Source organism: Sander vitreus, chromosome 9 (assembly GCF_031162955.1).
Source record: "Sander vitreus isolate 19-12246 chromosome 9, sanVit1, whole genome shotgun sequence".
In the NCBI taxonomy this organism is placed as follows: Eukaryota; Metazoa; Chordata; class Actinopteri; order Perciformes; family Percidae; genus Sander; species Sander vitreus.
Genome location: NC_135863.1, coordinates 5572188 through 5585003, shown reverse-complemented (window position 1 = coordinate 5585003; position 12816 = coordinate 5572188). Strand labels below are relative to the sequence as shown.

The following is a 12816-nucleotide window of genomic DNA, read 5'->3' as shown; positions in this document are numbered from 1 at the left end:
TATTTGTTTAATTCAAACAGAAATTTAAAAATGACCATTTGTGGTCTGTGATAAAAAATCCAGGTTGACTTTATTAGTTATTCCAGAAGCTTTAGGCCGTATCCCACAGCCATCTTTCAATGTTTTGGGCTTTTTTTGTTGAGAACTTTAAGAACCCTTTAGCTCCACATTACTTGAGAATAAGGAGGTTGAGGAAGTTTATTCATGACTTTGGACGCAAATCTCTGTGACCTTTAGTTTCACTTACTCAGCTTTTCTTGAACCTTTTGACTGAAAGCTTATCGCAGCTCTCCCCAGGTCACGAATGAACCTCCACGGTCAACTATTTGTGGTTTTATAGGGAGTTTCGTGCCAGTGACGTTCCAGAGTCTTGTTGTCACTGTGAGGTTGCCAAAATGTTGCACTACACAACTCCCTCTAAAACCACAAAGAACATGAGTGAGACCAGAAAAAAAACGAGATACGTGTTAATTAGTACGCCTTTCGAGGTGTTGGTAGGCAGATTTATTAACTTTAGACAGAGTCAGCATAGCTTTTTCCCCGTTTCCAGCCTTTATGCTAAACTAAGCTAAGCCAATCACCTCCTGGCTTCAGCTCCACAGAACACAAGTGTGGTATCAATCTTCTCATCTATCGCTTGGCAAGAAAGTGAAAAGGCATATTTCCCCAAATCTGAAACTGTGCCTTCAACGAATGCTACTTTGCAGATCCTGCTATAAAACAAATACCATGTAGTATGTGAAGGTTCTTCTCAATCATCCAGGACTACAATATCTGGAGGAAATCAAAATCACTGGACAAGAGTTTTGGTTGAAGACTCTTTACTTTTCATCCAAAGAGTTTCTTCAGTTCAAATTGTTGTGGGGACTTGATTGCAACCGGACTCTTACATGCCCTCATTTTAACAGTGCATGGTCCCGCGCTAATGCTACTATTCCCCACAACAGCTGGACTAAAGAAGCCTTTGAGATAAACATAAAAGTGATAACCCAATAATTTGGATTTAACTTTCTCCAGACAATTGATTAAAAAACTCTTTAGTGACTATTTGTCACTGTAATTTCAAAGAACAACTGTGTTCATTGTGGCCAATAATCTTTCTCTTTCATTGAAGTAATGGATAAACATCTTTTGATACAGGCCTAATCATTTGTACCAATGCTAGGTTATAGGTTATAGTTTACAGATTATAATGGGGTTTTCTCTACTTAATATCACAGTGTTGCCCATCTGCCCTGGTCTGATCAGTCCAATAGCGCAACACATGAATACACAGAATTACAAATATAATACACATCCATAACAGCTTCCAACTTCTCACTTTGTAAACATTAGGATACAAATTATTGAGAGGCAAATAATGACAACAAAGTCTTCACCTGAACTAAACAACACATACTTTTCTTTACAATTGCCTTTTTATATTCAGTACAAAACCATGATTCTTTCCAATGCCCTTTTGTAGATTCAGCACAGCATACAGACATTTCCAACCAACCGGTCATGTAAACAAACATTCTTGAACAGCATCCTCCCTGTCATATTTTCTCTCAATAGTAGAAACATTTAAACAGTTATTAAGTATGACTTTACTCATGCATAAAATAAACCAGAATACAATGTATACGGTGCAATATGTAACACTTCTCTGTGATTTAAAATGAAGCACTGAAGTTCAACTCATAAGTTATGGTGCTGAAACGCAGCATTCAGATAACAGCGTTTGTTAATGTGTGCAGTGAACAGTGAAACCAATAATTCTCAGTGTATTATAGTTACCAGCTGTTACAGTCTCTAACAAGTAAACACAGTTGGAACTAAAAAAACAAAAACAGTACCCCATATGTATTTAAACTATTTTAGCATATTACCAGACTATACAACAACTAAACAGTCTTTCTAGAAGCATTAATGCAATCTAATCCCTTTCAGTGAACACAGAGCTAATAAAAAGGCTGATTGGCAAAATATTAAACCTGTTAACAGTAAATGGCCGTATGAAGATGCCATTATTTACCACAGTGGTTTTTTGATTTTGTTGGCTTTCGACTGTTTAAAACAGTTGTGCAACCAATGAAGATCCTTAAATGCAGAATAGTGTTTCACTGCAACAATATCCATCCAAAAATAGTCCTGTATAAAAGGAGCAGTTTACTGGCAGTTTGGCATGTTTTAGCCCATGAACTACAAATGGTGTTTACTATGTTATTTCAATTAGAGCTTCCTCGTTTCAAGATGTTCTTGAATCAAGTGAAAATACCATTAGATTGACGCTTTTTGAATTGTTCCCTTTAAAACTCTTTCAAATGAATAAAGAGGCTTTGGATGACATGTTAATTGTGATAAATACTTACACTTTCATTTTGTCCAAGTCCTCTTGTGGCCTCCTTCAGTGTCCTGACTCATATAGTGGAGGGTCAGTGATCTTTAATGTGTTTCAAAAAGCAAAACCAATCTACCAATCAACCATTGCTGTGATAGCTATAACATCGTCACAAAAAAGCAGAAAGAAAATGCCTTTACAGTTTACAGTTTTTCTTGATTGCTTTGATGCAGCAGTCAACTCAAACTCCACATTTTTCAAAACAGTTAACACACAGGCTGAAACAGTGGCACTCATGGTCAAAATGAAACATTTTGTTTGCAAAAGGCTCTAACTGTGCCAAAACATTTAAAATATGCAACAAAAGCTAATTTTGCCTTCAAACAACACAACTTGCAAACAAGTGTATGAGCTCTTCCAATCAACCATTACACAGTGGACAACAAAATACTAAATACAGCACTCAGTATGAATCAGTGCACTACTGCTTGTCACTGTAGCCTATTACTGTACGTAGTTTTCATGCCAGGGACATTTGTTGTCAAATTTGCCTTCTTGCTAAGAATTGGATCCAGAATCAGAAATGCTTTGATGCAAATTTGATTGATTCCATTTATTCTTATTTTCAAACTGTGGCTGAAAACTGAAATACTGTAAGTACACAAAATACATTTACATACATGTAAATATTAGAGTATAAGAAATTAAGAAAGTTAAAATAAAATCTATTACAGTAAAGTATAAACATCTATTACTGTAGAGTATAAGAAATAGACACTATTGATACTCAGTCTCTTGTTCTTGACGATGGGGCCACATGGCCTAACCCTGCAGACTGATTGCTAATTGAAGATTTGTGTGAAGGAGCGTCAAACAGGTGCTTCAGTGATTTCATACTGATGTAGGTAGTTTCTAATAGTTAGGAACAGATGGTTTCTGTTTGGTTACCATAGCTAAAACAATCAAGTTTGGACTGCTTGAATGACATCCATGTTAACTGTTCTGCAAAAGGGTGGGGGAAATGTGTCAATCCAATGAGAAAGGGTTAACACATTTGCCAGAGGTGTCTTCTGCTCTGCTGAGACAGTGATGATGAAAACCGAGTGGATCCCAGTTTCTTTAAGCAGGTCAAAGCAATCAAGAAAAACTGTAAGTGTGAGGGGACACAAGATAATTTAAGGGATAAGAAAGAAGTATGGTCTCTGCCACTCAAAATCCCGTTTTTTTGTTTCTCTTTTTACAACTTTTTGCAAGGTCTTTTGCGGGCTTCAGATGCATGGCTGAATTAGACCGTTAAGGGACCCCAGAGCAGAAATTTGCTGTTGGACCCCTGTTGACCCCCCCCACCTCCCACCCTACGGTAAATTCTGTATGTATCCGGTTGCCTCCAAGTTCTCTTTAGCACAGTGCAAATCAGCAGACTATGATAGCTTTATTAATTGCCCAGACACCAAGAAGCCAATCAGGCCAACCAATGATATGCAGGAATCATACCACCTGGCGAGCAGCTTGGTAGACTAATATTTGCAATGCAAGCAACCTAACCGCAACATTCAACAACGTTGAGGATAAGGCCAGGCACCTTACTTGCACATCATACCCCTCTCCCTCCCTTTGTTTCCTGTCTGCTTTGTCAATTTTTCAATAAAGCTGAAAAATGCCACAAAATTCGAAAAGAAAAAGTTATAAATGTCTGAGTTATAGGTAATTTGATTAAACACAACTTTAGGGCGATATATGCAACATTTGAGCACAATAGAAATAGAAAAATACATGTAAAGGTTTTAATACGAGGTTTTGACACAGGGTTCCTCTACAGGACAGGGCAGGACAAGATTAGATTATTATGCAAAACTTGCCTTAGTTCATGTACTTTAGCTGTGCAAACTCCACACAACTTCTCAATTTATCAAAGTACAAAATTCAATCGGCAATCAGAACTTGGGACTTTTTGGGCCTCTGGGGGTTTGGGGCCTCAGAGCAGTTTCCTGTCTTGTTCAAATAAACAATTTTATTATAGGAAAAATCAAGCTTTTTCTTAAAAACACTTAAGGCCATAACCTGTAACGAGGGATCTCAAGTAAATATTTGAAGTGGTCCCGAGCCAAAAAGTTCATGAACCACTGATTTAGAGAGCGCAAACACGTGACTGAATAGACACAAAAAGGTTTCCAGGATACTGTCTTATCTTAAAGGCTCTTAAAGCAATGCCTCTCAGTAGTTTGATAGTTTTCTACGATCTCCTCATTTCCTTCATTCCTTTGCGGTTTATTATTTCATGCATTTGCTGAAGGTGTTCAGTAGCTCCACTAGATTGTGAGCCTGTCAACATAATAAAAGGTTATGGTACCCATTCTTTCATGTAAGACAAAGCGTGTTATTTCTAGAAGGAGGAGCGGGAGTGCTATTAACAGACTGCAACTTTGAAGAACTCTTTGACTAGCTGTCTCACCCACAGCTTCTGTTACAGCTCTGCTTTCATCAACTTATGTGTTACTTTTCTATTAAACCATACAACACAGTGGGCTAATAAAATAGCCTAGCATTTTGTTTTCATTGCTCCGTTTGTCTCTCTTCTTCTATCACATGTTTAAATCCCAAAACCCCACAGTTCTTTGTCGTCACAGTGCTTTTCTCCTGAGTGTCCTCACGTCTGTGATCAGGTGTGTGTTTGGGCTCTAGAGACAAATGAAAGACGTGAACAGCTGCCTCTCCCCAAAGCTAACTAAACCATGGATGCTGCTTTCACTTCTGATTACCCGATCAGGCCTTTGACTGATTGAATTATGTGGGAGTGTGTGTGCACTGCTGTTCTGCAGTCTCCTTTGAACTACAGATCTCTATCCTTGTAACATGTGATACATGTTGAGATCTAAATATATAGATGGAAAATCCTTTTAACTGCTACATGAAATAATTTCTTGAGGCATGAAAAAAATATGTATCATTTTATATTCATAGGATTAAAGAATCATCAATCTTTAAATAACTATTTAAAAGAGTTGTTTGTTTCAAACAAGAAAAATGTAGATTGTTTGACCATGTCATTGTCTTCTTTAGTCATTTAAAGTATGACAATATAACGCCAAATGCTTTGCGACTGCACTGTGTTCAGCTCAGCACCACTGAACTGGAACAGATAATCAAATAAACAAAAAGAGAAAATCTGATTTGATTCCAATTACATAACTGACCTTTTCAGGATGGGCTTAATACTCAAAAACAGCTGGACTTGGCTCATACGGGGTAAAAAATAAATAAATAAAAACTAAACATAAAAAAAGAAGATGTGTCTACAAATCCAGACACATCAGTCCTCTGCAGCCGTTACACACAGCAGTAAAACCTGGGTATGTCCCCTCTGGGAATCAAGACCGATAGGGAGAATTAAATGATATGTCTTACAACCAGAAACATCCTTGAGCTCTGCACACGTTCACTTGCAATTTGCAAACTCATTAGACGTTTGGAGTTAAATGCTTTCGGATGCACACGTTGTCAAGGCATAGATTGAGCTTGTACCCTGCTGCCTCAGAGACAGCCTCTCCTGGCATGTAGTCCTCCAGCACAGTCACAATGATGAGGCTAGCAGCTTTAAACTAGACAGATGGTACCAGAGTTACTTCACCAATGAACAAGTAGTATAGAGGGCCTACAGTAAAATCTACACACAAAAATGCAGTGCTGATGGATAAACATTCAGTCAGTGCACACTTTGTACGAGATTCCTGATAATTATTATATACATTATGAGTGTTTGCAATATATGCTAGGCTAACATTAACCAAATAATCAATAGCATTTATGTATATTTTCCTATATTTACATCTATAACGCAATTTAATAATATTTACCTAGTATTCATGTGGATTCATCACGAGAAAAGAGATGAAACAGAATATAGAAAACCGCAATCCATACTATAGATTGGTTTTCAAAATGGCTAGCCAAATTCTCACTAAAGGCACAAACAAGGCTAGCCAGGGTGGAGCTTTCCGTCTAATACACTCCAAAGGACCGCTGAGAGGTCGGCTAAGGCTAACAGATTCATGTAACACTGCTTCTACCAGGTTTGTTGTGCTTTGTGTTTTTAAATTAGCAAATAGTGCTTTCGATTTTTTTTTTTTTTTTATACCTGTGTTAGGTTATAAAGATGTTACATGTGGCTCAGTGGGCACTATGTGGCCCTAAAGTCCCTGCTATAGGGCCTGTACAAAAATACCTGTAGGGCTGATTCACACTCAAGAATTTTGTCTCAAACTTTGTCACCAATGATGATTGTTTTTCCAGTGTTTCCCTCTATGCATCCTTTTACTTCTACCAACCGGTTTCTCTCTAGTGTATTTATAACATTTTGCGCTCTGTCTTAATGTTTGAACCCTCTGCATGTCCTCATCTTTCCTAAGTGTGTCTCCTCTCCTGTCATGTTGGCCTTCTGTGCCCCACTAGTCCTCTTCCTGTAGCTGTAGATTTACTTGCAATTTGTTTACCTGTATCCTGAGTCAGAATGCAACCCACTCAAAGCCTTAGAGGAACCACAAACAGTATAACAAAAAACGGTGGGTCAAAAATGTGATCTGATTCAGTGCCTATAAAAAGAGACTTTCTTTTTACTTGTATGTCAAAAATCCACATTTTTCTCAAATTCCTGTTCTCAGCATACATGGTGCGGCCTTCTTCAATATACAGACTGAATTTGTAATACCCAGATCAAATAAATCCATCAAATCCAATTATAGCTTCATATGGTAGAGCATTATGTCAAATACGAGGATTTAAGTGTTTAAGCGTAAATCAAATGAATTACAACAAGGTCTTGAGTCCATTTGGGCTAATCCCTTCACTAAATATGCCCCTCAAACACCAGGTAGTATTTGCTTTGCTGCACTTTGGTCTTCTCTTTTTTTGTCTTCCCATCTATTCTGTCTTTCCTCTTCCCCCATCCTCCCTTGTGTTTCTTAGCTGTAGCCAAGGTTCTCCATCTCGTGGCGGTATCTTAACTCCGACACTTTTGCTTTGTGCTGCTTACTCTCCAGATGCTGCCTGAAGTCCGTCTCCTGCTCGGCTCCGCAGTTGCACATGGAGCAGTAGAACTGACCGCTGGGAGTCACGCACATGGCCAAGTCCCTGGGGATGCGCTGCCTCGGTCTGGGGTTGTAGTACGGCCCTGGAGGGAGAAATAGAGCAGAGACGACAGACAGGAGAGATTAAGTTAGTTGTAGCTACTGTACTGTACACATTAAGTGACAGATTCATACCAGATGTATTTATCATAACAGCTGGAAAGATACCTCAATGTTGGACTAATGGTTGGCAAAAATTATCAATTATTTCATTTCATTTATTTAATTAATCCAATAATGGTTTAGTGATAACATTTTTTGACAAATGCACATATGACTTGGCCAGAGCCTTGTTTTGTCTGGTTAGCAGTCCCAAACCCAAATATGTTCAGTTTACAGTCATACAAAACAGAGAAAAGCCAGTCAGTCAGTCAGTCCACCACTGGTGTCCAGAGGATGAATCCAAATGAATCTGCTGTTTCCCTGGCATTTCCTCTAGCACTGCCATGAGGTTTACATTTGTGATTTTGCATGAAATGTCTTCCCAACTATTGGATAGATTAACATAATATTTTTGGAGGTTCTACCTGAGGAGGACATTCCTGTTCAACACTTCTGTTCCCTTAATGTGTCCTCTGGTGCCGCCAGGTACATTTTTTAATATAGAGTAGTACTTTTTAGTAATTTATGATCAAATAACAGCAAACTAATGACATTTCCATCAGCCTCAGCTGTGCTTTGTGTTAAGTGCTAATTAGCTAATGTTAGCGTGCTAAGATGGCAAAAATGCTTAACATTGTCATCAGCATGTGAATATTGTGAGCAGGCTGATTTTAGCATTTAGCTCAAACCCCCACTGTGCCTACGTACAGCCTCACAGAGCTGCTACCATGGATAGTCTTGTTTCTTCATAAATGACATACACAATCGATTGATGCTTACAATTCATTAATCCACTAATCATTTTAGGGTATTAGATGGTTTTCACATGCAATCTTAGGCTGGGGACACACCCAAAGCCAAAAAAAATCCAAACTGATTTTAAATATAGACCAGCATCACTTAATTATAACCTGCTATATCGCTTATGTGTGTGATAAAGATACACAAGAGTGTGTGTGTGTGTGTGTGTGTGTGTGTGTGAGAGAGAGAGAGAGAGAGAGAGAGAGAGAGAGAGAGAGAGAGAGAGAGAGAGAGAGAGAGAGAGAGAGAGATAAAAAGACGGCAACCGCAGGAGAGAGTGCAGCTATTTTGGGATTTGTCCATCAAGAAAACTGATTAAATCAGCAGAATGTTGTGGGTTGTGTGTGTGTGTGTGTGTGTGTGTGTGTGTGTGTGTGTGTGTGTGTGTGTGTGTGTGTGTGTGTGTGAGAGATAGAATTGGCTCTACTTTATCTTGAGCTGAGGTGCTACTGTTTTTGTCAACAGATACAAACATAGCGAACGACTGCAAGAAAGAGATGATTGTCAGCAGCAAGTCTGACATTATATTTCTCGGTCTCTGCTTTCAAACACACAAACTCCAATCAGCATGCAGATACTTACATAAACACACAAATAACATGGTAACGTTATAAGAAGCTTCCAGCCAAAAATGTTGTCTGCTAACCCCTAGGTCAGATGAATGTGTGCAACTATGTTACCCTCAGTGATACAATGGTGCAGCTTTGTGTCAGCTTTTATTAAAACATCTGAGGAGGTCGATAAGTGGATGCTCCAAAACAAATGAAATCGAATGACAAACGCTTTGGGTGAAAAAGCGCATTATTTACAACATTATTTCTTAGATGTCCTGCACAGTGTCAACCAGAGACTGGGGAAATTAATGTAACTACTGTCGCTTAAACAAGCTTATAAAGTGTCAAGAAAAAGCTGACTTTTTCATGAAACCATGAATGCGTTTTAGGAAGCCTCTTATTTATTCATTTTAAATATTTTACCTGGCATGGAAGCAGGTAGCTGTGGGCTGCGGCGGTTTTTCACCAGTCTGTACTCACTGCCATCTTTTCTGTTTCTTCTTGGGGCTGCCTCATTGCTGCCCTCCCTGAAACAGGCAGAGCAAGAGACGAAATCGCTTTAGTCTGGTTCAAAAATCAGTTTCTTCAAGTTTAGCTTGGCTGGTTTGGTAATTAACAAAGCCAAAACCAGCTATGTGTTTAAGTTTAGTTAGGTATATTTTCTCTGACTACTACTTTATGTTAGGGAGAAGTCAAACTGGGTAACTTTAATCTGGAGACAAATACGCTATACCTTATTGGATCATCGAGGTTTACATTATATGAACAAGGCTACAGCCAAAATATGACTCTATTATTTAAATACGCATATTTTTCTCAGCTGCTTTTAATTCAGTTGTGTTGATTTGCAAGACAAATGCAAAACCAAAACAAAGCTAAATAAGGATGAGACCTCTGACTTTCTATACTTCTAAACCTACATGTTATTGGAGTTCTGTTGGGCCTCAGCGAGCCGTAGCTTCTTGGCGTGGTTCTTGCCCTGATAGTGGGCCTGTGCAACTGCCAGTGAACTGAAGGAGGCGTCACACAGCTTACAATAGTCGTTCTCTGTGGCCAAGATGACCCGAGTCGCCCCCTTATACTGCGCCTGCAAACCCAGGACAAAGCAGTGCAGTGTATGTGGTGAGAGGAGTTAGGGAGTAAACAGTGACAAAGAAAAGAAATACATTTTTAGGTGGGAGGAGGACAAGAATTGCTTGTGCAACTTCTTAATATTTTCAACTGTCAAACATACACTGAGTAAGTTGCGATCTGATTCAGTGCCTAAACAGTCTCTAACTTTGTCCACCTGCTGTTTGGTGATGAGCACAGCTAAAAACTATGAGAGCGGTGAGAGTGAACCAAAACAGTAAAGTTGTGGGCCAGACCGCTAAACAATGAGCTAAAACTTACTATAAATTTCTGTAAAGCCGAGAGGAGCTGTAGATTCAGGTGATAATTCTCTGTAAATTCATCAGCAAACCCCTTTCACATTGTCATTTGATATATACAAAATATTGATTACAGCCATGTTAAAGTCTGACAAAATGTAGCATTACAATAATACAATATTTTTTATTGCAGCCAGAATGTGTCAAGACAGTAGATTGTTCAGTGGTGAGCGGATGATGTGAGTTTTCACTGACAGGCACAAACAGAGTGACTCTGCAGTTCATTACCGCCTCCTCAGTGGGAAACTACCTCTATCAGCAGCACATCCACCTCCTCAACTAAAACTGTAACATTTAGGTAGGTTGGTGCTGAGTTTGGATCTGACCTGCCTGCCTGCATCACTGTCGTTTGATCCTGAGCTGAGGGATGTCTGGCCAGCCCCCTCAAGGACTTCTGGAATCCTGATGGCTGGAGGCTGTTGACTGCCAGCATAGAAATTTCTCAACTTTTTACTATGGTTTTTCCCCTAGACAGACAGATAAGGAAAAGTTTGTGATTATGTATTTATCTTAATAATATAACATGTTTTATACATGGGTATTTCAACTGACCTGGTAGTGAGCCTGTGCCTGCTGAGCAGAGTTGAGGGTAACGTTGCAGAGTTTACAGTACAGTGGTTTACACAGTTCCCCCAACCCCAGAGAGTCTTCCTGCTCCTCCATCCCAAGCAGAGAGCCCTCATCCTGGGGCTGCTCGCTGGCTGGGGCTGCCTGACCTGGGAGAGGACCAGGGATGAGGCAGGCCATAGGGGCTTGGATGAGGGCCGGTCCTCGGGGCATTGGGGGCAGGTGTGAAGGGTCTGGGCACGGAGCAACAGGGGAGGACATGGGGCTGGGAGGGAGGGTGAATCGACCGGCTCCATGCGCCACTACAGGTGGGGGCCCCAGTGTTTGTGCAGGGTTCAGAGGTGGACGCCCCAACGGTTGTATGAGGTCCATGGTTGGAGGCACTATTGCTTGTGTGTGATCTACAGGTGGGGGACCCAAGGTGTGTGCCATTGGTGGAGGCCCAAGTGGTTGAGATGGGGCCATTGGAGGCGGGCCTAAGCTGTGTGGTTGGGTAATGGGGTGATGTCTTAATGTGTGAGTAGCAGTCATTGGAGGGGGGCCTAGTGTCTGGGTTGGAACCATCGTTGGGGGTCCAATCGCCTGAGCAGGGGCAAGGGGTGGTGGACCGAGAGTCTGCGTAGGCGCCATTGGCGGAGGTCCCAGCTGGTGCAGAGATTCCATGTGGTGGAAAGGCTGCTGGGGATGGCGGAAGAGACTCAGTGGAGGCTTCAACATGGTCTCTGGGCCTGTGGACAACAGAGTCACATACACACTACTTATAGACAGGGAACGATATTATTAATCAAACAAATTTCTTTCAAGTAAATTCAGTTACTTTGATGAGGAAGTGTTGTATGGACATTAGTACTTCAATGAAACTCAAAGGCATTCAGAAAGTTCATGCAATAATAGAATTTTTTTAGAAGTTTACTTTTAGTTTTTGGCCATGTCGGTTGGTTGGTCTACTAACACTTTTGTCATGATTGAACAACTAAACTTAGCACAAAAAGTAAGGAAATTTGTGTTTGGTAGATTATTTCTCTGTGGTAACAATGCTTTTTGGCAATACATCTTATACCGTGTGAAAGCCGGTTTAGTTCCCTTTCAAATGGTGCCCCATTTGTAAGGAACATGCATTTGTGGGATGAGCAGCAGCGCAGAGTATGTGGGTTGCGCCCATGAAAAATTTGTCAAATCTTCTCTGCCAATGCCAAATAGCTTATTCTGCCACTCGTTTGGTGTTTAGTGGATTGGATGATTGAAGTTTGAAGAAACAAGACATATTGGCAATAATAAGAACCATACACAGCCACAACAGCCTGGCACCTCCTCCTCATGCTGGTCACTAGCCTGGTCACACACTGCTGTGGGATGGCATCCCATTCTTCAACCAGCATTTGTCGCAAGAAGATGATTGAAGAATGGGATGCCATCCCACAGCAGTGTGTGACTAGGCTGGTGACCAGCATGAGGAGGAGGTGCCAGGCTGTTGTGGCTGTGTATGGTTCTTCCAAACGCTACTGAGGCTCCTGTTTGTGAAATGAATAAATTGTTCAATTGTCAACATGTCTTGTTTCTTCAAACTTCAATAATCTAATCCACCAAACACCAAACGAGTCTAAGCTGTTTGGCATTGGCAGAGAAGATTTGGCAAATATTTCATGGGCACAACATACATACTCAGCGCTGCTGCTCATCCCACAAATGCATGTTCCTTACAAATGGGGCACCATTTGAAAGAGAACTAAACAGGCTTTCCAACCGTATAAGATTTATTGCCAAAAAGCATTGTTACCACAGAGAAATAATCTACCAAACACAAATGTCCTTACTTTTTGTGCTATGTTTATTACTATCTCGTCAACCTCACATGTTCTTTGTGTTTAATGCTACTTGGCAAATGATAGCATTCTAACAGGCTAAACTGAGATGGT

The 12816-nt window shown here is 40.3% G+C and overlaps 1 protein-coding gene across 1 annotated transcript; it reads right to left on the bottom strand.

Moving 5' to 3' along the window:
• Positions 1-4751: 4751 nt before the first annotated feature.
• Positions 4752-11625, bottom strand: zmat3 (zinc finger, matrin-type 3). The gene is made up of 5 exons (XM_078258437.1): positions 10886-11625; positions 10660-10800; positions 9824-9990; positions 9327-9430; positions 4752-7490 (listed from the first exon to the last, which is right to left on the bottom strand). Exons 1-5 carry the CDS (start codon positions 11615-11617, stop codon positions 7282-7284), a joined length of 1353 nt encoding a protein of 450 aa, XP_078114563.1. The 5' UTR covers positions 11618-11625; the 3' UTR covers positions 4752-7281.
• Positions 11626-12816: the final 1191 nt, after the last annotated feature.